The 27,854-nt window shown below is 38.8% G+C and overlaps 1 protein-coding gene across 7 annotated transcripts in view; it reads left to right on the forward strand.

The window, feature by feature from the left end:
• Positions 1–27,854, forward strand: part of CSTPP1 (centriolar satellite-associated tubulin polyglutamylase complex regulator 1) — a 190,542-nt gene that overhangs the window by 29,717 nt on the left and 132,971 nt on the right. For 2 of the 7 annotated variants that reach the window (XM_059141852.1, XM_059141842.1), the window contains exon 2: positions 17,648–17,750. The exons of 3 other annotated variants lie outside the window; for them this stretch is intronic. In XM_059141852.1, coding sequence (XP_058997835.1) covers positions 17,648–17,750 — 103 coding nt within the window. Of the gene's footprint in view, positions 1–13,337; positions 13,469–17,647; positions 17,751–27,854 lie in introns of those variants that run through there. 2 more of the 7 variants (XM_059141863.1, XM_059141857.1) reach the window with 2 other exon arrangements.

Here is a 27,854-nt window from a genome sequence, read left to right on the forward strand (position 1 = left end):
GGGTAGAGCTAGAGAGTATAATGCTAACCAAAATAAGTCAGTCAGAGAAAGGCAAATACCATATGGTTTGACTCATATGTGGAATTTAAGAAACAAAACAAAGGGGAAAAAAGAGAGACAAATCAAGAAACAGACTCTTAACTATAGAGAACAAACCAATGGTTAGCAGAGGGGAGGGGGGCCTGCAAGAATGGGTTAAATAGGTGATGGAATTAAGGAGAGCACTTTGCACGGGCACAGGATGATATATGGAAGTGTTGAATCACCATATTGTACACATGAAACTAATGTAACACTGTATGTTCACTATACTGAAGTTATTTCTAAAAATTACTTAAAAAGAAAAGAAACAGTAGGCAAAGAATTTGAATAGGCCTTTCTCAATAGAAAACATACACGTGGCTAATACATGAAAAAGTGCTCAGTATTATTAATCACCAAAGAAATGCTTTGAAGTCATGAGATACTAATTCAAACTCACTAAGATGGCTAAAATAAAAAAGATGAGCAATAACAAGAATTGGCAAGGATGTGGAGAAATTACACCCTCATACGTGTCTGGTAGGATTATAAAATAATGCAGCCACTTTTAAAAAAGAGTTTGGCAATAAAACATACAGTTACCATATGATCAGCACTTCCACTCTTAAATATATGCCCATGAGAATGAAAAATATCCACATAAGAATCTATACATAAGTATTCATAGCGACATTGTTCATAGTAGCCAAATGGTGAATATAACTGGAGAATGGATAATCAAAAGTTGGTAAACTCATAGAATGCAATGTATTCAGTAAGAAAAAGAATGAAGTATTGACCCAAACCACAATAGAAATGAACCTCAAAAACATAATGCTAAGTGATAGAAGCCAGTTACAAAAGGCCATATTGCGTGATTTCATTTATAGAAAATGTTTGGACTAGACAGATGAGTAGAGACAAAAGGTGAGTAGTTTCCAGGGGCTGGGAGAAGAGGGAATAGGAACTGACTGCAAATGGGTACTTGTTTTGAAGGGTTGAAGAAATGAAGAAATAGGTAGTGGGGGTGGTTGTATGATACTTAAAAAAATATATATTTATTTGAGAGAGAGCAAGAGTACAAGTCGGGCAAGAGGCAGAGGGAGAGGGAGAAGCAGACTCCCTGCTGAGCAGGGAGCCCAACATGGGGCTTGATCCCAGGACCCCGGTATCTTGACCTGAGCTGAAGGCCGACACTTCACCACCTGAGCCACCCAGGTGTCCTGCACAACTCTCTGAGTATACTAAAAACTGTTGAATTGTATATGTTAAAAATTTTGTGGTAAGTGAATTATATCTCAATAAAACTACTACTAAAAGAAAAGAATTTTCTGGGATACCTGACTGGCTCAGTCAGTGATACATGCAACTCTTGATCTCAGGGTCATGAGTTCAAGTCCCACGTTGGGAATAGAGTTTATTTAATAAAGAAAAAAATGAAAGAAAGAAAAAATGAAAAGGATCCACATTTTCTCAACCTGCAATCTTTTTAACTGTGCACATACACAGTATTAATATATGCTTATATATACATACTTGATATGCAATATACATCATGTACATATTGCATATGTGTTGACTAGTTCAAAAAATATATAACAAGGCATACGTTGAGAGGAATTGTTTCCACCCTGTCCCAATTTACCCCTTTCTTCCTCTCCTGTGTTCTACAGACAACTGCTTTTATTCTACCAGCTCTTTTTTTTTTTTTTAAGATTTTATTTTTTTATTTTTTATTTTTTATTTTTAAAGATTTTATTTATTTATTTGACAGAGAGAGTTCACAGTAGACAGATAGGCAGGCAGAGAGAGAGAGAGGGAAGCAGGCTCCCTGCTGAGCAGAGATCCCGATGCGGGACTCGATCCCAGGATACTGAGATCATGACCTGAGCCGAAGGCAGCGGCTTAACCCACTGAGCCACCCAGGCGCCCTAAGATTTTATTTTTAAGTAATCTGTACACCCAATGTAGGGCTTGAACTCACAACCCTGAGATCAGGAGTCACACACTTCTGACTGAGCCAGCCAGGTGTCCCTCCACCAGCTCTTTTAAATCTGTAGGATAGGATTATGTTTTGGTTCTCCCAAGTTTCCAGTACTGCTGAAGCTTGCCATTTTTTTCCCTGAAATGACCTTTTTCTTTTTCTAAAATAAATTCTTTTTCTGCCTTTATCATAAAGGCATGTAATTGCCTCATTTGGTTGTCTCCAAATTAAGGTTTTAGCATAATTCACTAGTCTGATTTTCAGTACTTAGATTATTTTCTAGCCAACCATTATAATAAATAAGGGTAACGCTTTCTTTGTAATACCTATTATCACTTATCAGAGCTCAAGAAAAAAATTATAATTTTTCCTGGATTATGATTGGCACCAGAGATTTGAATAGATTATCAGTAGAATAAAAGAAGCCTGAATGATGTAATTTGACTATTCCATTTAGAAGGTTAGGTCCATTTAGGGAATATGAAAATGTATTTGAGAATAATTTGGTTTTTCCATGACTTATTTTGCTTGCTTTGTACAAAGAAAAACTTTGGCAACATGGTTATAGATGGAAGTATGGAGAGAACTTCCGAACTGCGTTTGAGCAAGCCCAGGTACTTTCTGTCATTGAATCAAGAATGAAAAGAATGAGGAAAGACTTCAATTTCTTTTTTTTTTTTTAAAGTTTTATTTATTTACGTAATCTCTACAACCCCATGTGGGGCTCAAACTCACAACCCCAAGATCCAGTCACATGCTTTTCCAACTGAGCCAGCCAGACACCCCAGTGAGACAACAAGGCGCCCCTTCTATTTCTTTATCTATAAAGTGATGGTAGTTAAACGATATGATCTTAAAATCCTTCCACTCCTTAAGCTTGTGCAATTCAGGAGCAGTGGTGAGAATAGTAATGAAGTGATTGGCTACTAAACTTGGTTCCAAGTTTAGTACAACCAAGAGAGGCCCATGGAACAATCTGTGGGAGGACCTAAACGATTTCAAGTCCTGTTGAAGAGGAACAGTGTGTTCAATGGAAATGAAGGAGGAAATGGAATTTTCAGGTCAGGGGATTTGATGGGCTGTCATGAAAGAAAGCCCACCATGTGCTCCTGGGAAGAAAGATGTGGGTTCTGGGTTTTGTTTTATTTTTTTGACATGTAGGTCATAAACTCTTCAGGGAGCTATAGATGAACCGTAGGAGGTTCTCAAATCCTCTAAATTATGCACAACATATTAAATTATATCCATTTTTCTGTGAGAAAGTATTTTCAGCTTCATGTAGATTCTTATCATAACCTGAGGAAAACAAAAACCATTCACTCTTAAAAATGAATGGTAAAGATTCTTCATGATGAAAATGGAGAAAGAGGGACACCTCAGTGGCCTTGCAGTGGGTGAATATGGTCATTGTGATATTTTCAGCGTCGGCTAGATTTCAGTCACGAGACCTAGAAGTGAAGGGTGAGAAAATGTGTAGAAAGAACCAGAATTTGCCATAAGGTAGTTTTGAGTCTTGGCTGGCCATTATTAGCTGTGTGACCGTGGGCAATTTTATAACCCCTGTAAGGCTCAGTTTCCTCATGTGTAAAATGGGGCTAGTAAGTATCTCCTTTAATGGTGGTTGTGAACGCAAAACGAGACAACACAGGTTGAGCACATAAGACAAAGCTTGGCCCTTCGTAGGTATTTGGTAAACCTCTCTCCTCACAGGGTTTTGGTTTTGTGTATCTGGTCCTCAGTAAGTCCATCTTCAGAGAACGACTCGGTGATAGTCACACTCAAGAATATCCTGTCTTATTAAGTGGTCAGTGTAGAGGTTCTTTCCCATGCAGACTTGCCAGCCGGGTGTGTAAAAAACCCACATTGGACGTGTTGCCTGGCAGCACGTGGCCCTGAGTGGCGGTACATGGCTTGCATTGTAATGTCATCAGTGCAGGGCCAGCTGGCTGAGCGTGTCCTGCCGCACGGGCTAGGAACTCCGTCCCCAACAAAACAGCAGCCCGCACTAGGGTTAACAGAAAATGACAAACCGGGCATGGATGAGGGAGGCGCCAGCAGAGCAGCGGGATGTCCTTTGATTTGCTTCTGTTATTTGCATGTCTTTCTTGTGATGTCTGTGAAATGTTCAGAATGACAAAGTTTTTAAAAGACCTGCTGACTCCGCCTGAAAAATGTGAAAAACCTCCCGTTTAGAGACCTATTATGTCCAGCTAGCCTGCATTTTCTATATCTTTTTCTTCATTTTTTATTAATGCAAACATTTGCATGAAGACAGAACCTTTGTTTCGTAGAGAGTTCATCTGCCCCTGCTGCTTACTGGCCCTGCCATGCGAGAGCACAACAGAACCTTTGTTACGCTTTCAGCAAAGCTGTTTATGAACGGTGGCTTACTGAGGACTGCTTCCTGTGCTGTGTGCTTCCATTTTGTCTCAAAAGACAAAAAGAAAATAGTTCTTAGGAGTGAAAAGAATTTGGACTTTCTTTTATTCAAGTCTTGGATGTTGAAATGACAAGTAGCCCCAAATTTGTGAGGAACTGGTAATTGCACCGAATGCATTTTTTCATTTTACCTTGAACATAATGAGGCCCTTAGTAACAATGGACGGAGCAAGTGCTTTCTCATTGGAATAGAGGGAAGGAACAGTAAAAAGGCAACAGAAAGAGGGGTTGAGAACAGGACAAAAGTGGCTTCCTGTCAGAACCCTAATATTGTAGCAGAATGTGTTTTGGTACTTAGTGTTTCCCACCTGGGAGGCGCAGTCCTGAAGTGGTTGAGTTGAATAAAGAATAGGACCACAGTGTATAAATAGTGATACGGTTTACGTATTCATCCAGTAAATATTTGAATGACTGGTATGTGAAGACACTGAATGGTCCTGAGTGTTAAAGGGGATAAAAGATAAATGAGTCGTGGCAACTCTCAGTCGGTGAGGAGTTGGAAGTCTAACAAGGAAGATAACCCATGTATAACAGAAATAGCTCTGTATCAAGGTAGAGAGTGCCATTGGAAATATTTAAAATAGGTGTTAGGGAATTCAGGAAAAGGAAGATTGCTTCTGGGTCAGAGAGAATCAGGTAAAGCTTCACGGAGAAGGTGGCTTTTGACTTGAGCCCGGCGGGAAAAGTAGGCTTGGACATTGCAGCGTAGCTGTGAATGAGGAGTCAAAAATTATGTTGGTCTGGTAAAATAGATCCCAGAGTATATTTTTATAGGGTATTTTGGTGTTTGACACTAGTGATTTAGATGCTATGGTGAGTGTTGGCATGTGTTTTCTATGTGAACTAAATTAGGGCTGGACCAGCCTATGCTGTTCCAGTCATTCACCCCATGATTTTTTTGCACTTTGGCCTAGGCCTCTGGAGCTTCTATAAATCTACAATAGCATCTTTACTTTCATAACAAAAATAGAAACTCAAAGGGATTATTGGGCATTATTATAGCCATATCCCATAAGCAGGGTGCAGACATAGTTCTGAGTGGGGATTTGACACGTGAGACTCATGGTTGAAAGAGAATCCCCACCTTCGTACAGAGGCAGTATCAAACAGAAAGGAAAGATCAGGAATTCTAAGCCCTTGAGTTTTCACCTACCTTAAATTAGAACTCATTTCTGTACTTTCTACCATTAGACTAAATGAGGTCCTGTTAGTGTTATAAGAGTTACTAATTTTTGTGAGATGGTTTGAATATAAAATGACAAGTAATTGATAAGGTACTGCATTAGTACCTTGTTACATTAATACCGCTAATCTTTATATTCATGGTTAATTGTATATTACCAAATATAATTGTTAATAATTTGTAAAGGCATGGTTTTCCCCAAAGGCTACAACTTTTGTTGGCCACATAGCACAATTAATTTTCGCCTTGTAGACAAAAAAATTTTTTTTAAAGATTTATATATTTATTTTAGAGAGAGAGCACAAGCAGGAGGGGCAGAGGGAGAAGGAGAGAGAACCTCAAGGAGGCATCACACTGAGCTCGGAGCCTGATGTGGGGCTTGATCTCTCAACCCTGAGATCACAACCTGAGGTGAAATCAAGAGTCAGACACTTAACTGACTGTGCCTCACAGGCGCCCTTTGCCTTATAACATTAGTACTTCCCTACCTGATATGACATTAGGAGTGGCACTTGATTTACTCCATGTTTGTCAGTTTATAGGGTTTTATTTAACCTGGGGTGCCTTCTGGAAAATAGTTTTATGACTGTTTATGGAGTTGATTTGATCGCAATGCTGCTCTATGAATAACTATTTTTGCAAAGCAATTATCATGACGGTTATTACTTGGGATCTTCATGTGTCCCTAGATTGTAGCTGTGGGACACTTCAGTGCCACTTGGGATTTCTCTGACATTCAGGGAGTACATTTTGTTATGGTCAGCTAGCTGAGTGCTTTGAGTTTGGATCTCTGTATATCCTCCTTAAAAAAATTTTTTTTTCTGTAGCTTCTGGCACTTGTAATTACAGGACTCGAACCTACTAATTCTATATTATGAGACTTAGACTAGAAATACTGAAGAAATAGGATTTAAATAATGAGCCTTAATTGACATCCCCAAAATATAAAAAATCACCAGTTTTAGGAAGAAAGGAAGAAGGAAGAATTAATGGCTGATTGGAGACTGTTCGAATGTCAAAGCACCCAGCTCTGCACAGCTGTTAACTTGTATAATACCTCTATTGGTTGAGGGAAGTGGACTTCAGTTTTTCGTCTTCCACCTTACATAAAGATCTTTAGTGATCTCTTGTTTTCTGGTTGTCACAGGTGATGTTAACATGTGTAATGCTTTGTTTGCCCTCAGTGTGTCTTTTAGCATTGAAGTTTGACTAGCTGTATAGCAGAAATGTGGTGGTTTGGATGCCCAAATGCATTGTATTAGTGTTGTCTGTTTTATAATTAACTATTAATGTAAATGATCTTTCCTTAATTTGTAACTCTGTCCTTAGAAAATAATAAATTATATATAATATATATTATATATTAATATATATTAATATAGATATAAATATATATAAATAATAAATTATATATATAATTTATTTATTTGAGAGTGCCCAAGCAGGGGAAGGAGCAGAGGGAGAGGGAGACTCCCCACTGAGCAGGGAACCTGATGCTAGGCTCGATCCCAGGATTCCGGGATAATAACCTGAGCTGAAGGCAGATGTTTAACTGACTGAGCCACCCAGGTGCCCTATGGCATAGCTCTTTAAGGGCTGCAGTAGAGTGCAGTCCTGTCCATAGACCTGGATTCAAATCCTGTCTCTGCTACTCACCAGACCATTAACATTTAGGTAAATTACATATCCGAGTCTTCCTTTTTTCATTTATAAAATGAAGATAAAAGTACCCATCTTATAAGTCTGTTGTGAGAATTAAATGAATTAATGCCCATAAAATGCTTAGAAGACTGCCTTGCACAGAAAGCTTAATAAATGTTAGCTGTTGTTATTATTACATTTATAAGTCTAACTACCATTAAGCAGACCCCATAATGATCAAGAGCTATTAAAGGAGGGAAGCCTTCTGCATTTATATCAAGGATATTTATCAGGATATTCATATGCAATGTATGATTCACTTATAATTTTTTCTGAGTGCCCAAAGTTAAACTTGACATACAGCTGTTTCATATTTGGAGCTAGTTAATGTTTGAAGGGGCCTGATTTGGGGTTAACACTTTAACTTTATTTTTCTCTACTCTAAGTTAAAAAAATTTTTTTTTAATATTATGCTCTCTATGTTAACTGTGAATTTCTGATTTGGTAAGGGACACAATTACACAATTACTTAAAGATCATATTAGAAGAAAATATAAGATAGTCGGTTTATACACTTGGAGTAGAGAGGGCTGTCTGAACAATACATAAAGTATAAAAGTCACAATAAAATACTTCTAGCTGTATCAACAGTTAAAATGTCTATACAATGAAAATGCCACAAACAAATTAGAAGAAAAGCCATAAGGTAGTTGTATATATTTACAAAATATATAAAATTAGGAAAAAAGCCCTACAAATCAGTGAAGAAAAAACAACCAGAGAGGAAAATGGGCAAAAGATACTAGCAGATTATTCACAGAAGAGATACAAATAAACATGAAAATATGCTTAACTTTATTTCTACTTAAGAAGACTAAAATTAAAACAACAGTGAAAAGCTATTTTATAGCTGTTAAATTGGCAAAATTACAAAGTTTTAGACCAAGGAGAGTGAAAACAGATATTCTTACGGCTGGGAAGAATGTAAATTGAAATAACCCTTTGTAAAGCAATTGTGTGTATCTAAGTAAACATGGAGATGTGGAGAAAAGGGAACCCTTGGGCACTGCTGGTGGGATTATGAACTGGTATAGCCACTATGGAAAACAGTATGGAGGATATTAAAAAAATTAAAAATAGAAAAACCATATGATCCAGCAATTCCAGTTATGGGAATATATCCAAAGGAAATGAAAACACTAAATTGAAAAGCTATCTGCACCTCAATGTTCAGTGCAGCATCATTTACAATAGGCAAGACATGGAAACAACCTATGTGTCCATCGATGGATGAATGGATGTGTTAATATCACTGGGCATCAGGGAAATGCAGATCAAAACCATAACGAGATACCAGCTCACACCAGTCAGAATGGCTAAAATTAACAAATCAGGAAACAATGGGTGTTGGTGAGGATGTGGAGAAAGGGGAACCCTCCTACACTGTTGGTGGGAATGCAAGCTGGTGCAGCCATTCTGGAAAACAGTGTGGAGATTCCTTAAAACGTTGAAAATAGAGCTACTGGGTACTAATACCCAGTTAGTGTGATTACCCAGCAATCACACTACTGGGTATTTACCCTAAAGATACAAATGTAGTGATCTGAAGGGGCACGTGCACCCAAATGTTTAGCAGCAATGTCCACAATAGGCAAAATATGGAAAGAGCCTAGATGTCCATCAACAGATGAATGGATAAAGAAGATGTGTTGTGTATATATATATATATATATATATATATGCGCATATATATATATGCATATATATATACATATACATACAGTGGAATACTATGCAGCCATCAAAAGAAACAAAATCTTGTCATTTGTGACAAAGTGGCTGGAACTAAAGGGTATTATGCTGAGCAAAATAAGTCAATCAGAGAAAGATTATCATATTATCTTATGATCTCTCTGATATGAGGAATTTGGAGGCAGGACGGCATGGGGCGGGTCATAGGGGGTAGGAAAGGAAAAAATGAAACAAGATGGGATACGGAGGGAGACAAGCCATAAAAGACTCTCAATCCCATGAAACAAACTGAGGGTTGCTGGGGGGTGGGGGGGGGTAGGGATAGTGTGGCTGGATTATGGACTTTGGAGAGGGTATGTGCTATGGTGAGTGCTGTGAAATGTGTAAGCCTGACGATTCACAGACCTGTACCCCTAGGGCAAATAATACATTGTATGTTAATTAAAAAAAAAAAAGAAGTTGTGGTGTGTATATATAATGGAATATTATCCAGCCACAAAAAATGAGGAAATCCTACATGAATGGCTCTTGAAGGCATTATGCTAAGTGAAATAAGTCAGAGAAAGACACATACTGCATGATTTCACTTATATATGGAATCTAAAAACAAACAACAAACAAACAAAAACCCAAACTCAGTGAAGAAGAGATTAGACACATGACTGTCAGAGGCAGAGGAGGAGAGGGAATTAGAGGAAGGTGGTAGGGAGGCAGGGTGCGGATTTCCAGTTACAAGATAAATGAGTACTGGGGAGGTAACCTATAGCATAAGGACTGTAGCTACCACTGCTGTATGGTACATGGGAAAGTGCTTAAGAGAGTAAATCCTAAGAGTTCTCATCATAAGGAGAAAAATGTTTTTTCTTCTTCCTTTTTTTTTTTACTTTATATGTATGGTTAATGTTAGCAGAACCGATTATGACGATCATTTCACAATATATGTAAATCAAACCATCATGCTATATGCCATGAGCTTATATGATGATGTTTGTCAATTCTTTCTTTCTTTCTTTTTTTTTTTTAAAGATTTTATTTATTTGACAGAGAGAGTTCACAAGTAGACAGAGAGGCAGGCAGAGAGAGAGAGAGGGAAGCAGGCTCCCCACTGAGCAGAGAGCCTGACTCGGGACTCCATCCCAGGACCCCGAGACCATGACCCGAGCCGAAGGCAGCGGCATAACCCACTAAGCCACCCAGGCGCCCTGTCAATTATTTCTTAATAAAACTGGAAAAAAGTCCACAGAGATAATGTGCATTCTGTGGCATGCCAATTCCATAGCAAAACTCTTTTACGTGTGCACAGGAAACGTATAAGAATATTCAACACAACAAGGTTTACTATAATGAAAATAAGGAAACAGCCTAAATATTTATCAGTAGAGAGAAATATTTGCCATTGAGAAATACTGCAAGGGTAATTTGTTTTCATATTTTAGAAAAGATTTCCAGGCATGGTTGAGCGAAAAAAGCAAGGTTCAGAAAAAAGTATATGTCATTTATTTTAAAACAAAACTAAACACAGCTCACAGATTATGTATTTCTATATTTTTTAAAGTATTCCTTCCAAACTGACAACTGTTACCAATGGGAACTGGGGTTGGTTTTTAACTTTTTCTGTACTGTTTGAATCTTTAAAAATAATTACATGTGTAAAAAAAATAATTACATGAGTAATTAGAAGTAAACTTTTTTTTATAATTTAAAGATCATTTAAGTACTTTTAACCATCTGGTTTACCAATTTAAGCTTCTTTTCTAGTATTTACATGGATAGCCAGCAATTTCCAGATAATACAGTACAAAATGGAACACATGATAAGGTTTTGGGTTTTTCTTATTATGTTTTGCTTTTGTTTTTGTTTTTGAGAGGTTGTGTGTTATAGTGGAAGGACATAGGCTTTGGAGTAAAATCTAAGTTTAAATCCTGGATCAGCCATCTATTAAGATTTTAGCAGGTTCCTTAACCTCTCTGAGCTTCAAGAAAGTCTATTACTTACCTCATTGAGTTGTGTAAGGATTACATGTGCTGGTTTTCCTCATTTCCCATCTCCTTTGGTCAGAGGAAATTGGTCTAGTGTGGTCTAAGATCAAAGATGGTCTTCTGTGGGTAATAAAGTATTTCACCAGAACATGCTATATCCCTGGATCAGGACATATGTGTAAAGATGGAGGAGATGCATTAACTTTTTAAACCAGTAAGCTATCTATTTGTACTTCACAAGATCAATTCATGGTAGTGACTTATAAATGATCTTGAAGCTTCTAAACAGTTTTTACATGACAAGCTGTTTGGTGAACAGGGTTACTTTTCTTATCTCAGAGAACAGTCTTAATTTAATTCAACATTTGTGCCAGCCAGCATATGAATTTCAAGAGGCTTCAAAGACTAAAATGTGTCTCAGAAAGACTCTGGCAAGGGAGGAAAAAGCCAGATTTAAAGTTGAATATATGTATGTATATGCTATGCTTTTCGCTTACACTGCTATGCTCTTGTATGTGTCTATTAATATCACACATAGTAATTCATATGAATATTTTTCTGGTGAGACTTGTTTATTCTAGTATAGGGACTCTGTATTAAATAAAAATAACAAAATGAGTGGTCTAATTAATGTAGGTGGAAATTCTAGGCCCCTTAAGCAATAATTTCCAAATGGGACCCTTTATTTGATTGCAAAACAAACAAGCTAATACTTTGATGGTATTTATGCTTGGGAAGAGAGTTAAAAAGAAATAGTTCTGGACTTTCCCCATGTAAATTAGAGCCTCCTGAGTAATTAGCAGTTAATAAGTGAACGCTTCCTACAAGTTTAAAGGTTATAACCAAAATGGGCATATGCTTAGGTATATTACTGTATGTTTAAAGTTTATATAGCCTAGGAATCCCTGAAGATAATTAGTAAACATCCTTGGTTGCATGAGCAGAACTTTAAATAAGTGAGTGGGGGGCTATAGGAAATTGGTTGCTTGGTGGTATTATTAGCCTTGAAAGTTCACGGACCATCTTGTGAAGACCCACACCAGAGTCTCTGTGCAGAGGACCCAGGCTCCAGCTGTGGCTACCACATAGTTTTATACAAGAAAAATAAAGTGAACTAAAGCTTGTTAAAAAAAAAAAAAAAAGAAGAAAGAAAATCTACTGTCTTCTGAGTTTTGTGATGTCTGGGAGTGGTACATAGTAACAACTGTAGTAATAACAACAATAAAAATAATCGCTAATATTTAGTGCATACTTAACTATGTGCCAAGCCCTATGCCAGATTATTACATACATTATTTTCTTTAATTCTCACTACAAACTTAGGTGGTAGGTACTATCCCCCAATTTTATAGAAAAGGGCAGAGAGATTAGGTAGCTTCCTTAAAGTCACGCCGTTAGCGCCAAAGCTAGAAATCAAGTCCAGATCAACCTGACTTCGGAGCCCATGTTCCATTTTTGTTTGTTTGTTTTGTTTTTAAGATTTCATTTATTAATTTGACAGAGAGAGAGAGACAGCAAGGAGAGTAGGAACACTAGCAGGAGGTGTGGGAGAAAGGAGAAGCAGACTTCCTGCCAAGCAGGGAGACCGATGCGGGGATTGATCCCAGGACCCTGGGATCATGACCTGAGCTGAAGGCAGACGCTTAATGACTCAGCCACCCAGGCGTCCCAGAGCCCATGTTCTTAACCGTTGCAAAAAATTGCTGTGTCATTACTGTAGAATCAGTATGCAGCTGTAATAATATAATCACTAATGTGTTACTTTTTGTATATACCAAATATTTTCCAAAGAAATAGTTTATTATTAGTCATATCTTTCCTAGTATCATACCCATTTTATAGCAGGAGTGAATGTGGTATAAAGAAATTAAATGATCAGCAGGAGGCCATTACACAGAACCAAGAAGTTTCTGATCCACATGGCCTTTACTTGAGAGGTTCATATAACGATCAGTCATACAGAGTTACTTATATTTCATTTAAATCTTTCAGTGCAGCATGTTGAAGTTATAAGTGCTTATCTCAGAGAGCGATGCTATCTGAGCAAGACAGGGACCTTGGGGCTTCATGTGGATTTCAGAACAATAGATCCTTATTGGTACATGTTAGAAAAGTTAATCCTGGGTTTGTTGTAGGAATCATGGCAAAGCAGTAGAAGAAAAGTCAATCTGAAACATTTCTTCTTTTCCAAAGAGGGCAACTAAGGTGCCCAGATATCTTTGCCCTCAGGGGTGCAGGTGTGCTGTTTTTATTCTTTAATCATTCACATAAATTAAAGCCTATTCCTTTGCATTTAAAAAATAATATAAAACGACACTCTCCGTGTTTTATTGCCAGGCAAGAGCTTTGAACTTCTGTCTCATTGAAGTTTGATAAACTGCAAGGATTTTCCAGGGTTGGGTGGTGCCCACAGAGGGAACATTGGACTGATAAGAGCTGCAGGTGAAGGAAAGCACCAGAGAGTATCGGTGAGACAGAGCTCCTCGCACTTGGCTTGTGGGAAATTCTCTGCAGGGAGAAATTTTCTCTGCTTTTTCTGGCTCTTCTTAGCGGCTTCCTTTCACCCACAAATAAAAAGGGCACGAGGGCTTTCTGTTTCCACATTGTGAACAAGGAATGGGGGGGTGACTACTTCATGGTGGAGTGCTTCTTTATAAGAAACTTTGAAATTAAATGACAAATTCTAACTTCACACAAAATGCTGATTGGCATGCACACCTATGCAGACAGGGACAAGACAGGCCTGCACGCGTGCAGGCACACACACACACACATTCACACAGACACAAATGGACCATATTTCTCAGATGATTTTACTATCAACATATGCTCCTGCCCTGTGCTTTATGCGAAATAAAGATCATATTTACTGGAAGACTGATTACACGAAGTGTTAATGATGAGGCAATATGCTATAGTGTTTGGAGCATGGGTTCTTGGTTTGAGTCTTGGCTTTTCTCACTAGCTTGGCTGTGTGATCTTGAGCAAGCTACTTCTATAAATCTCTTTCTCCCATTTGTAAAATGGAGATATGCAAAATACATATGTATCATAGGATTGTGGCAAAGACTAAATACTATGATTCATGTTAAGACAATGAGCACGATATCTTGCATCCTGTTCACTAAGTTGCACAGGTGCTCCAAGTCGGTATCATTATCATTATCCTTATTATGTGTAATATTATTAAATTCCATAAACATCAGATCGGTAGATGAATGTTAAACGACATAGTCCTTTTTCTTTCTTCCTTCCTTCCCTTCTTTCCCCATGCCCTGACCTTTTTTTTTTTTAGTGCAAAGTCGTTTTCCAGAAAATTTCTCCTCTTTCCCACCCCCAGGAGGACAAAAGTACTTTGATTCTAATTGCTCTGAAAATATTTCTCCCTTAAAGGGCCTTCACACTGACATTTAGTCCCTGAAGTCAGGGAGGAGAAGCAACAGGATTTGCAACTAAGTAGGGCTCTTTTCATTTCTACCATCAAATCAAAAACAAAATCCAAAACACTCTAATCCTGTATTAGCTTTAGTTAGATCTAAGTCAAAGAAAGTCCATCTAGTGCAAGGAAGGAAACCTTTTTTTTTTTTTTTTTTTAAGATTTTTATTTATTTGAGAGAGAGCGAGAGCTCACGAGTGGGGTTAGGGAGTATAGGGAGAGGGAGAAGTAGACTTTCTGCTGAGCAGGGAGTCCAATACAAGGCTTTATTCCAGGACCCCAGGATCATGACCCGAGCAAAAGGCTAACACTTAACCCACTGAGCCACCCAGGTGCCCCGGAATGAATCTTTTAAAAGACCAGGATAAGTGGGTGGAAAGGAGAATACAGAGGTGACAGTGTTGCTGATTTTAATGTGACTTTGACCATTTTCTTACAATTTAGTATATATTAAAGTATTAAACAATGAATGCCAGAAATTGGCATGTGTTATCTCTTCACTCTCAGTTTTGGCCATTTCTTGGAGAGAGTTTTCCAGTTGGATAACCTGTTTCTGAAGCATTGATTTTATTTTCACCTCTTTTTGGGGGGTGGGGGGCTAGAGAATGTTTGCAGTGTATTGATACTTGTTAGCTTTGGGAAGCACTTGTATTGGAATAAATCAGAATAAATCACAGAATGTAAACCTGTCATTCATCTGTACTTTAGGCCCATGCAAACGTGGTGAAACCTTATGTCACCATTGTCAAATGAAGACTCTCCTGAGTACAGCTAGTTTAGATAAACTTACTTGCTTTTTAAGTTTCACTAGACTACCAGGACTTCAGGAATGGTTTTTTGAAGTACCTATTTTTTTTAGGGGTGGTGGAGGGGCAGAGGGAGAGGGAGAGAGAATCCCAAGTAGGCTCCATGCTCAGTGCAGAGCCCAACACAAGGGCTTGATCTCACAACCCTAAGATCATGACCTGAGCCAAAATCAAGTGTTGGACGCTTAACCGACTGAGCCACCTGGGTGCCCCTTGTAGTACCTGTTTTTTAATAAATTTTAGGTAATTCCCCCATATTTTCCTGAGGGATGAAACTATGAAAGAGCCAGAGTCCATCTTGGTAACAACTTTGTGGAATTGCTTTTTGACAAGATGTTCATTACTTATGAGGGTTTTATGGTTCTTGCTGCTCCAGAAGAAAGGTTTTCTTTGTTTGTTTGTTTTGTTTGTTTTTAAATTTTTGGATGGAAAATGGAAATACTGAATTGGAAATGTGAAGTGTGCCAAGTTATCATTGTTGTTCCTCAAGACAAAATTCAGAGAAAGGAACAACATTTGTTGAGCACATGTTGTAATGGAAGCGCTAGCCTATGTCGTTTACTGAACTAAACCCCCAATACACCTTTGAGATAGACTTTTACAAGGGACTATAGTATTTTACATGGATTATCTTATTCAACTCGCATAACCCTATGATGTAGGAACTACTAATATTGTTATTATAAATAGTAATAGTATTATTTTTAAAAAGATTTTTATTTATTTATTTGACAAACAGAGATCACAAGTAGGCAGAGAGGCTGGCAGAGAGAGAGGAAGGAAAGGAGGCTCCCTGCTGAGCAGAGAGCCCGATGTGGGGCTCGATCCCAGGATCCTGGGATCATGACCTAAGCTGAAGGCAGAGGCTTTAACCCACTGAGCCACCCAGGTGCCCCGAATAGTAATAGTATTATTATCCACATTTCACAGTGAAGAAATAGACATTTGTTCAAAGTCACACAGCTAGGAATTGGTAGGGCTGACAGTGTAACTATGGTTGTCTCTGAACTCCAAAGCTCAAGGTCTAAATCAGTGATTCTTAAACTTCCAGGTACATAAGAAGCATGAATGGTACTTGTTAAAAATTACTGGGCTCCATGAAAAGTACAGCATGGGAAATATAGTCAATAATATTGCAATAACATTGTATGGTGACAAATGGTGACTACACTTAGTGTGCTGAACGTTGAGTAATATGTAGAATTGTCAAAGCACTGTGTTGTACATTTGAAACATGGCATACAATGTTATATTTAAAAGTTTCTAAAAAACAACAACAACTAATTTTGGGGCGCCTGGGTGGCTCAGTGGGGTAAGCCTCTGCCTTCAGCTCAGGTCATGATCTCAGGGTCCTAGGATCAAGTCCCACATCCAGCTCTCTGCTCAGCAGGGAGCCTGCTTCCCAAACTTCTCTCTTTCTCTGCCTACCTCTCTGCCTACTTGTGATCTCTGTCTGTCAAATAAATAAAATCTTTAAAAAAAAACCAAACAACTTTTTGTTTGTTTGTTTGTTTGTTTGTTTTAGAATTATTGGACTCCAGGTAGAAATTTAAGGTCACTGAGTCTGGGATGGTGTCAGATTACAAATCTGTATTTTAATAAGGTATCTTGGGTGATGCAAATCAAGAAGTTGATTAACCATATTTTGAGAAAGAGCTAAATTATGTTTCCACACCTGATAAAGCAGAAAAGAGGTGTAGATTAAATAACTATCTAAGATAAAGCTACCAAAGACAGAGCCATGATTCAAACCAAGGTCTTTCTAATTCTAATACATCCTATATTACAAGCCCATGATTAATTCACACATTTTCCCATTACAACAAATGCAGAAAATGTGATTTCTGGTAAATTGAGCCATACAGATTTCACAGTCCTAAGGCTAATAACTTATAGCATCATTACTGACATTTTCATTAAATTTCCTTAAACTTTTCCATGACTTTTTTGGTTGTTGTTAAGGAATTGCGTCTTCTTGGCCAGCAGATCATCCATACTTCAGGCATGGCATCACTACTCCTGCGTTAAGCTCCTGAGACATGCAGAAGTGGAAGAGGGTGGAAGGAGGTAGAAGAAAAGAATTCCCAGGTGTAGCTAAATGGTGCTAAACTCCTCACCCTCATTAACATCACCCTCCACTGAAATGAGGAGTGAAGAGTTAATATTAATAATAATAGCCAATCCGATGGCAATGGGTCATGTTCTACATTGTCTCCCATTCTACCCTTTGAGACCAGAGCTCAGTTGGGACCAGCAAGTTTGCTTTGCCTATTCCAGTCCACTCCTTAGGGCAGAACCAACATCTTGATTGACTTTCATGGCTTACTACTGGGACTGGGAAGACTTACTTTCTTTGTCTCTCACTTTCTCTTTCTGTCTTGATTTCTTTTTTTTTTTTTTTTTAGCCCAGCGACATGTCCTTACATATATGGAGGATGCAGTGTGCCAGCTGTTAGAGAATAAGGAAGATATTAGCCAGTACGGCGTTGCCAGGTTCTTCACTGAATAGTAAGTACCTGTTTTGCCAGTCGGGTGAGCCCAGAAGAGGCACTAGGAAGCAGGCAAGGTGCATGAAGAATAGAGCAGATTATAGCTGCTGATGGAGTGGCAGTGAATGATTTGTTTTGGTAGGTTGGTGAGGGCTGCCCAAATATGTTTTGGAACATACCTTTGGTGCAGTTAGTTTTGTCCAGTGATAAGTTTCCTGAGTGGTTATGATGATAGTAGCTCAAGAACTAATTGTCTGATCTGTTAGCTCTGTTTCTTTAGGTCCCTCCTATAATTTTTAACTTTCTCCATTATCAGAATGCTTACTGTGGTTGCCTTTCATCAGGGTTCCCTTAATCTGTGTTTTTCATAGCTGGTTTTTCTCATGGAAGTGCTTAGGATGATTTGCTTCTGCAATTTTCTTTCTACATCTACAGGACGCTGTGTCAATCAGCTAATAATTTTAGAGTATTCATAGGGGCAGAATAACTTTCATATTGTGCTTCTTTGTAAAGCATGCTTGGAGTGTGTAAAAATCAAAGTGATTACTACTTTTTAATGTCACAGAACTGTTCTTAGGCTGAAAGAGAATCTGTTTTGAACTCCTTGGTCTTCATGAAAGGGTGTGTTAGAGAAATACGCAATGTTATTTTTATTTCCAAAATGCTGTCACATATTTGTGTTATCATTTGGATTCTTCTTCCATATTTTTATGGTTTATTGGGAACATTCTAAGAAAGAATAGCCTTTAACAGGCTTTTTTTTTTTTTTTTTAAGGTTTTATTTATTTATTTGAGAGAAAGAAACAGAGAGTGAGACAGTGAGCATGAGTGAGGTTGGGAGGAAGCAACAGGCTTCTGCCTGAGCAATGAGCCCTGAAGGCAGAAGCTTAACCAACTGAGCCATCCAGCATCCTAACAGGCTTGTATTTAAGGCAAATCATGAATCCAAGTCTATCCTCCTTGAAAATATATTTTTTTTCTTTCTACTCTCTACAGCTTCCTTAAAGATCAGAAAGTTGTTCTAATGGCCTAAACTTGGGTTGCTGTTGGGGGATTCTTGACTCTCCCTAGCTTTTTTGCCAAGCTATGGCAATAATATATACATGGCGATGTATATGCATATGTCCATATATACAAATAAAGTCTAGATTTCTTATGGATTGGAATTTCAAGTCCCTGGGAAAAACAGGCTCTCCAAGAGCAGAACCTGTCCGTTTTCCCAGTTCTCTAAAGGAGAATCAAGGAAGGAATCGTGTTCTCATGGTGTAGGCTGAAGCAAATGAGGTGGGCAGGGAATAAAGACTGAGAATGAATAGCCTCACTTGCTCTTAAAGAACTGACAAGCCTGGGGGTCAAGTTTCTAGGCCATTTAATCTGTACCAGCACACTGGAGGCTCCTTGCCAAGTGAAATATGATTCTTCTGGGGGCAATGCTTCTTCCTGGTTTTTTTCATTTTACTCTACCTCCCCCACCCTCCAAATCCTTTATAAGTCTTTCCTATCACACTGGTTCCTTGAGGACAGACATCATTGTCTCTCCATCTTTGTGTTCCTAGTGGCCGGCACAATGTTTAGCACATAAAAGATGTTAGGTGACTGTTGAATATACAGCTGTATCTATATTTGAAGCTACTACACACTATTTGCTCTTGTTCTTGTTAGTAATAAGGACTTTCTCTTGATTTTTCTCGCATTATTATTGATTCTTTTTTTTTCAAGATTTTATTTATTTGACGGAGATCACAAGTAGGCAGAGAGGCAGGCAGAAAGAGGAAGAAGCGGCTCCCTGCTGAACAGAGAGCCCGATGCAGGGCTCCATCCCAGGACCCTGAGATTATGACCTGAGCTGAAGGCAGAGGCTTAACCTTCTGAGCCACCCAGGCGCTCCTATTGATTTTTTTTTTTTTTTTTTATTAAGCTCTGTGTTCTGCTATATAAGCAGCTGTATGCCATGTAGGTAGTACTCTAGAAGTGAACCCAACTAGTCTAATAACTGATCCTGAACTCTATAGAGCCAATAGTAAACCTTATGACAATTTCAAATGCTATTGAATGCTATCAACTATAGCTTTTATTCACCAATACACTGTTGAAAAGTTAAGATTTTCCATAGTGCTGATAGAAATCTAGTTGCCAAGTGAGCTGTTTCTTGTCCTCAGAAAACTAAAAATTACATAATGTATGTGAGTGGCACATACCTGACAGTTTTCGGAAACCCTACTGGCCCAAGGCAAGTTATTCTGAGAAATGAACTAGCATCCAAGTTCCAAATCTTAAAACAAACAAACAAGCAAAAAAGACTTGAATGGAATGGACATATGATGAAATTAAAACTGGTATTTGGTAGAGACCTGAGTGGTAGAAGCTCCTGATTTTCTTTATCAATTTTATTTATCTAGTGAAAATCCTTCCTTATCAGCCTTCAGTTTTGTGTTAATTCATAGAAGCATAATGACATTGCCCTAGGAAGAAGAGTTCCTTATAAGTTCCTTTTAAGAAAAAGTCCTCATTCTATAATCTTGCTTTGGGAAGGAAGGTTTTCCTGATGATTTTCTTCTCTGGGTCTGCTTGTCCCCTCACCTGTGCTGTCACTCCATGGTTGTTGGTGTTTTCCAACAAATCCTTGATTGTTCCAGTAAATCTGGGTAAGCTGTAAAACATGAGTAGCTAAGCTGTACTGTGTGTGTATGTCTGCAAGACTGTGAGCTCTTTAGATCATGTTCTGCTGGACACTCTTGAAAGAAGGATACCAAATCCCAGAGGATTTTCTTTTATGTTGTATGCAAACTCTACCTCTGAATGTTGTCTTTCAACTGGAGGAAGGTAAAAGGAATTAATATTTAGAGGTGCCACTCTAAGAATAGACCAAGTGTCAGAATGGGGTCAGGACCTCTGAAGAAGTACATCTAAGAAAATGAGGCTGGAGTAGCTATAGCTTAGAAACCACAGCAGAGTGTGACCAGGTTCTTGTGGTAAAGATAAAATGAGAAATGTGGTTTTCTTAAGACATTGGAAAATAATGATGAGAGAGAAACAGGCTGAAATCTGAGAATTCCTATCAGGATTGGGAACCATTCTTCACAGGCTAAATTGATAGTTACAACACTGTGGCATCAGGGAGCTTGACCTCCACATACTAATATAGAAATGAATGATACTCTGTGGTCTTGGCTGGTGGGCCCAGGAGGGCTCTTTCTTATGATCAAGTGTCTTGTTTTTGTTTTTTTTTTCAATGATGGTTTTAGCTTCTTGGGGATACTTACGTGATGTCTGTTTTGGTTGCAAGTACACAGATATCTTCATTGGTAGAGGTTTATTTTATTTTATTTTATTTTCTATTTTTTTAAAGATTTTATTTATTCATTTGATACAGAGAGATACAGGGAAAGAGCTTGAGCAGGAGGAGAGGCAGAGGGAGAGGAGAAGCAGACTCCCTGCTGAGCTAGGAGCCCGATACAGGGCTTGATTCCAGGATCTGGAGATCATGACCTGAGCCGAAGGCAGATGGCCAACCATCTGAGCCACCCAGGTGCCCCAATAGAGGTTTATTTTAAGGATATGTGAGAATATAAGACAGCATTCACTCATGAATTCATTCAGCAATTATTTTTGAGCACTTACTATGTATGTGCCTATGTGTAATAGGTAGTGGAGAAAGAGTAGTTAACAAGACAAAGTAATTATTCTCATGGATGTAAGGGTTTAGTGAGGGAGATAGTCAATAAACAAGTACACTGATGATGAAGACAATAGCTAATAGTTAATAAATACTTGCTGTGTGCTAAGCACTGTTCTAAGCATATAACATACATTCTCTCATTTAATTCTCATAATACTGGGGCAAATGGGTGGCAGTTAAGTATCTGACTCTTGATTTCGGCTCAGGTCCTGATCTCAGGGTTGTGAGATCAAGTCCCATGTCGAGCTCTGCACTGGACATGGAGCCTTCTTGCGATTCTTTCTCTCCCTCTGCCACCGCCCCACTTATGTGCACATGTTCTTTCTTTTTCTCTTTCTCTCTAAAAAAGACAAATTAAGTAAATAAATAAAAATGTTTAAATCTCACAATACCATGAGGTGGGGTTTTATATATTCTCTTCATTTTATGCATTAGGAAATTCAGGCCCACAAAAGTAATACTACCAAGGTTACACAGCTGATGACCATAACAAGATAAATAACAAGGAAATAACTAGGGTAACATGATATACAGGATAGTCACGAAGGCCTCTTGGAGATGGCATTTGAGGGCTTATCCCATGGGACAATTGACTCATCCCATCAAAGAGCCGATAAGTTATAAGTTCAGGTGACTCACCTTTTTGTCCACCTTTGTTACCTAAGCTTTCTGTGTCCAAAAAAGATAGTAAGATTGATTTTATTTGCTGCTACCCAGAATGGGATAACCTTAATAACCTTAATAGATCAGGGAAAGCCACCAATAGGGAAACCAAGTAACTGGTTTCCCTATGCATTGCTCATATATAATAAGTGAAAGTAATAAAATAATTAAACCTAAAATTACTTGTGTTATGTATAATATAAATATGAAGATTGAAATCTTAGTTTTCAGAAAAAGAACATTAATTATTATATCTTAATATATATTAATCATCAGAATTCGATTGGGAATTTGCATGCCTTTTTTAATATACTCTTGTAGTAAAAGATACCAGCATCAAATCCCTTTTTTTTTCTTATTGTTTTGCTTAGAATACATCCATAAAACATGACCTTCATTAATTCATTGCTGGAGATGAAAAGGAAGTTCCCATGGTGCATATTCCTAAATCACTTAAAATGTAACTTGAAAGAAAACAAAACATCATTATAAAATATGTATTATTTCTTCTTTTTTTAAACAGGTGCTCTAAGCCCTATGAAAGATGACCCACTTCTCTCTTGAGTAATCTAGAACATTCAGGGTGTAAACTTTCAGTTCTAAAGTGGGCAGATTTTTTTAGGATTATCTATCATCCAGCATTTAAGTAATGTTGTTTTGGGTCCTTCTCGTGCCCATGGCAACAGAGGAGCAGTTTTGGAGCAACAAGAAACACATCAGAACAAACCAGGACTTCATTGATTTCCAGGCTCACAGCTTCAAATGATGGATGGACTTGAGACTTCTCTGGGCCATTTCTGCTCCGTGTTTTCCCTACTTATTGTTGTTAAATTGAGCCAAAATGTGCTCTGGTGAAGTAATGGTGACTAATCCTATTATAGACTTCTTCAAAAGGGTAATGCTTCTCCCTGCCCCGCCCCCCATCTTTTTTCCATAGTTCAGTTCTTAGCTGGAGTTGACACATTGTAACAGAAAATTACCCATTTCTCATGTCATCATCTGGATTCTCACAGACTCAGATAATTGCCAGGAATAGATTTTGCCTTCAGCTAGAGCAATCCTGTCCTTACTGTTATTGGCCCAGCACTTTACTGTCATCTGTAAAAATCTGTAGAGGATTCTGGTCCTTTTCTATGTCACTAGGGGTATCCAAAGCAAAAGCACTATAGGGAGACATAGTGGTGAGTTGAGAGTCACCACAATCTATGTTGAAACTTAAAAATCCAGTTTCATCAAGGATAGAAGAGGCTGCTTCCTTGCTCAGAATTCATCTCTCTTCTTCAGTCCCTTCCTGTTTTGATTACAGGAAACCATCCAGCAGCACTTGACCTGGTAACTGAGGAAGCCATTTCACAGCCCACTGGTCTCCTGACTCATTTAGAAGTCGGAGTCAAAGGTTGTGGAAATAATAATTGGGCCCAGATTCTCCCTGTCAGGAGAGTCCTCACTCCCCCCGCCCCACCCCCCTTCTACCCGTTAAGAGAAACTTAGCTGTTGTGAAACCATTGGATAAGAGGAAATGAAGGAACTCCATCCGTGGCGGAAGCATTCTCAAGAGCCAGTGATACTATTTCCTTTTTCCTGGGAGCAGCTTTTATAGCTAGCTAGTAAAAAATTTAGGTATAATTTTCTACATGAAAATATTTCCCCTTAAAGATATTACTTAATTTATTTTAACTGATAAATAATATAAAGAATCTTTATTTGGTCCCATCCAAGCACTAATATTTCTTCTCATTCTCCTGCTCTGGTAATTCTCTGAGTACCCCTCCCGCAATCAGGTAGACGCACACAAATCCGAATTAACCGATCAGTAGTGCTATTAGTAATATGAAATAGCTCATCAGAAGTTAAGAAACTTCATTTCATCAACAACAGAACAGTATAAATTCATCAGTGTCTAATTTCTTCGATAATTTGCTCAGTACTCTAGAAGATCTGTGGTGCTGGCAGCACAGGCCTGGCACAAGAGCAGGAAAGAATGACACATTCTGGCACCTTTAACCAGAAGGTCTTTAATGAACTGGGATGGGGGTGGAAGGGAGAGAGGGGAAGGAGGAGGGACAGTTAGGGTTTTGGCAGCCACACAAAGATTCTTCTTCCCTGAGAAAAGTGAAATGAAAGTCAAATGAAGCTTCTCTCTGTTATTATGATTTGCTAAGATGTTTGTCTGTCTCTTAGCTTCCAGCCCCATGGCAGGTGCATCTTTCCAGTCAATGACTTCCCCACAAAACAAATTGTTTCTCAGGATCCCTCAAGAGGGGTCATGTCCAACCAATTTCCTGTCTGAGGCCATAACTGTGATTCCTTTCTTCAACTATCAGATGCAATTCTGTCCAGCACAGTGGAAACTATCTTACTAGAAAATGTCATGAGCATGTAAATTTATTTTAGGACACGTTGGCCCAGGGTTGCTGAGTTCTGGAGCTGCAACAGTCAGCAGTGCTGTTTCTGGGGTGGCCGTAGAAGCAGCCTTGAGTTCATCCCTTTGTCATTAAATAACATCAACGAAAAATGTCTTTGTTAATGTCCTTGTGTTATATTTTCCAGGTCAAGATCATTGCTAGGGATGCTAATACCTATCTCACAGGTGTTGTTGGGCAGATGAGGTAAAATGACATGAGTAAAATGGCTGGCTTTGTGGAATTCATTCTCATTCCCTGTTAGCTCCTGGTGTGTGGGTTTTTCGCTTCTCTCCTACTTTGTGGATCTCCCGGAAAGGGATGGTTTTGCTCTTCTTTCTCTTTAAATGGTATTAGAGTTGAAGAGTTCGAGGACCTTTCAGTCTCTCTTGTTGTCTGTAACACTTTTTGCTTACCCTGCAGTTTATGTACCTTTTTGGAGATGAAAGACATCGGGGGACTTCCTGCCAGACTGTCAGAGACTTAGCATTAGCCACTCGACTCACCATCTCGTTCGTTCAGAGAACAGCCTCAGAAAATGTTTTTGTCTTTCCTTTCTCACCCATGAGCCATTTCCTCACTTCCTGGCTATACCCTCTTTTCTCTGGCAGCCAAGATGAAAAAATTCAAGGTGTAATGGGAGACCTGAGCTAGCCAAACCTATCCAACTTGTATTGTTCCTACTCTGAGCTCTAGCTGTGCAGCGATGTGCTCAGGGTAATGAAAAGCAGACGCTCTCTGCTGAGGTCATTGCTCCTCACACGGGCAGCCTGCTACAGGAAGCTGTTTATCTGCGCTTTGCTGAGCCAAGCTCCAGCCTCCCAGCAGTTGGAATGTACTGAGAAACCACAGGGCCCGAAGAGACCATGTTCCACAGGCAGTTCCAGGCAGGGACAGTATATTTACACCACACAAGCTGCAGTTTACATGTGTGGGGGGGTAACTGTTCATCTGCACACTCTCAAACTTCACCTTCTATGCAATATATATGCCTTCTCAAGGGGGCTTAACCGAGAGAATGGTACTGCTATGTCCAACATGCCCTGAACACTTAACTAACCTGACATAAGGAAAAAGAGGTATTATAGAAAATTTGATGTAAAAACCCCATTTTGGGGAGCCTGGGTGGCTCAGTCACTTAAGCCTCAGACTCCTGATTTGGGCTCAGGTCGTGATCTCAGGGTCCTTGGGTCAACCCCCACATCCGACTCCACGGTCAGTGTGGTGTCTGCTTGGGATTCATTCTCTCTCCCCCTCTCCCCACTCCTTTCTCTTTCTCTCTCCCTCTCTCCTCTTCTCTCAAATAAATAAATAAGTAAAATTACTTTTTTTTTTTTTAAGATTTTATTTATTTATTTGACACAGAGAGACACACAGTGAGAGAGGGAGCACAAACAGGGTCAGTGGGAGAGGGAGAAGAAGGCTTCCCACTGAGCAGGCAGCCCAGCACAGGGCTTCATCCCAGGATCCTGGGACTGTGACCCCAGCCGAAGGCAGATGCTTAACAACTAAGCCACCTAAGTGCCCCCAAACCTACCTTTATAAGGTAGCTTTTTTTCTGAGCCAATGTTTAGATGTTTAGAATTTGATGTTTAGAATCTTAAGCCATACAGCCTGCTCTCTAAACCATCCCAAAGTATTGTTCTTTGCATGGTTTTTCCAACTACGTATTTTTCTTAACTCTTTACCAAAATATCAAGTATCCTTACAGAGTTTCAAATGCGGCTGTAAGATACGGTCACTTGCCTATGAGGGGATGTAATTTGGTTGAGGAGATAATGTTTACTGATTAACAGACAGAATATTGTTAATTTTTTGTTAATAATTCAGGACCTTATATAATGGCATTAAGTCGTGCTCAGAGATCTGAGAATAAGGAGAAATCATGGGTACTAGAGAAGTTAAATAAGGCATCATAGAGGAGTGTGTCTTGACTTATGTGATGGTTAGTTTTATGTGTAATCTTGACCAGATGAGAGTATGCTGAGATGGCTTGCAAAACATTATTTCTGAGTACATCCGTGAGGGTGTTTTCAGAAGAAATTAGCATTTGAATTGGTAGACTTTAAAGAAGATCTATCCTGGGGCTCGGTCATTGGGCGTCTGCCATTGGCTCAAGTCATGATCCCAGGGTCCTGGGATCGAGCCCTGCATTGGGCTCCCTGCTCAGAGGGAAGCCTGCTTCTCCCTCTTCGACTCCCTCTTCTTGTGTTCCCTCTCTTTCTTTCTCTCTCTCTCTCTGTCCAATAAATAAATAAAATCTTTAAAAAAAAAAAAAAAAGAAGAAGGAGGAGGAGAAGAAGAAGATCCACCCTCACTAATCTGGGTGGGTCTTATCCAATTCCTTGAGGACCTAACTAAAACAAAAAGGTGGAAGAAGAGTGAATTGGGGTGTTTTTTGGGGGGGGGTATTTGTTTTGGGCCTTTGATCTCAGACTGGGACTTACACCGCTGACTGACCTGGGTCTTGAGCTTGCAGACCTGAACTGAATTGCACTACCAACTCTCCTAGTTCTTCAGATTGCAAATGGAAGATCATTGGATTTCTTGGCCTCCGTAATCACATGAGCCAATTCCATAATCACATAAGCTAAATCTCCTCTTATATATACAGTTTACCCCTGAACAACAAGTGGTTAGGGACATTGATCCCCAGCACAGTAGAAAATCTATGTATAGCTCTTGACTCCTCCAAAAACTTAATGGCTGATAGCCTACTGTTGACTGGAAGCTTAGTTGATAACATAAACAGTTGATTAATTAACATGTATTTTGTATGTTATATCTCCTATGTTCTGATAGTAAAGTAAGCCCAAGAAACGAAAATGTTTCAAGAAAAGCATAAGGAAGAGAACGTACTTTTATAGGACTGTACTGTAAAAAATCTGTGTATAAGTGGACTTGAGCAGTTCATACCTCTGTTGTTCAAGGGTCAACTGTATGTGCGCATATACTACTGCTTCTGTTTTTCTGGAGAACACGGACTAATACAATCTGGAAAGATGAAGAGAATTTGAATAAGTGAATGAGAAAAAATCTTTTTATGTGACACAAAAGTATTATAGCACAGTGGTTAACGAAACAGACTCTGGAGTCAAATCTATGTTTGAGGGCTGCCAATTACTATATGTGATCTTAAGCAGGTTACTTAGCCTCATCTATAAAATAGGGAGACTCACATATAAAATGTAAAATTCCATGTGCCATGATTGTCGGAAGGATAATGAATGTAAAGTGCTTGATATACTACCTGAGATATACTAAGTGTTGAATAAGTGATAGCTACTACGACTGTTGTTGGTACATTTGAAAAAATATTTACCGAATGTCTTTGTGTTAATTAGTGTTCTAGACACTAGGGGGTCTACAGCAATGACAA

This window comes from Mustela lutreola, chromosome 1 (assembly GCF_030435805.1).
Source record: "Mustela lutreola isolate mMusLut2 chromosome 1, mMusLut2.pri, whole genome shotgun sequence".
In the NCBI taxonomy this organism is placed as follows: domain Eukaryota; kingdom Metazoa; phylum Chordata; class Mammalia; order Carnivora; family Mustelidae; genus Mustela; species Mustela lutreola.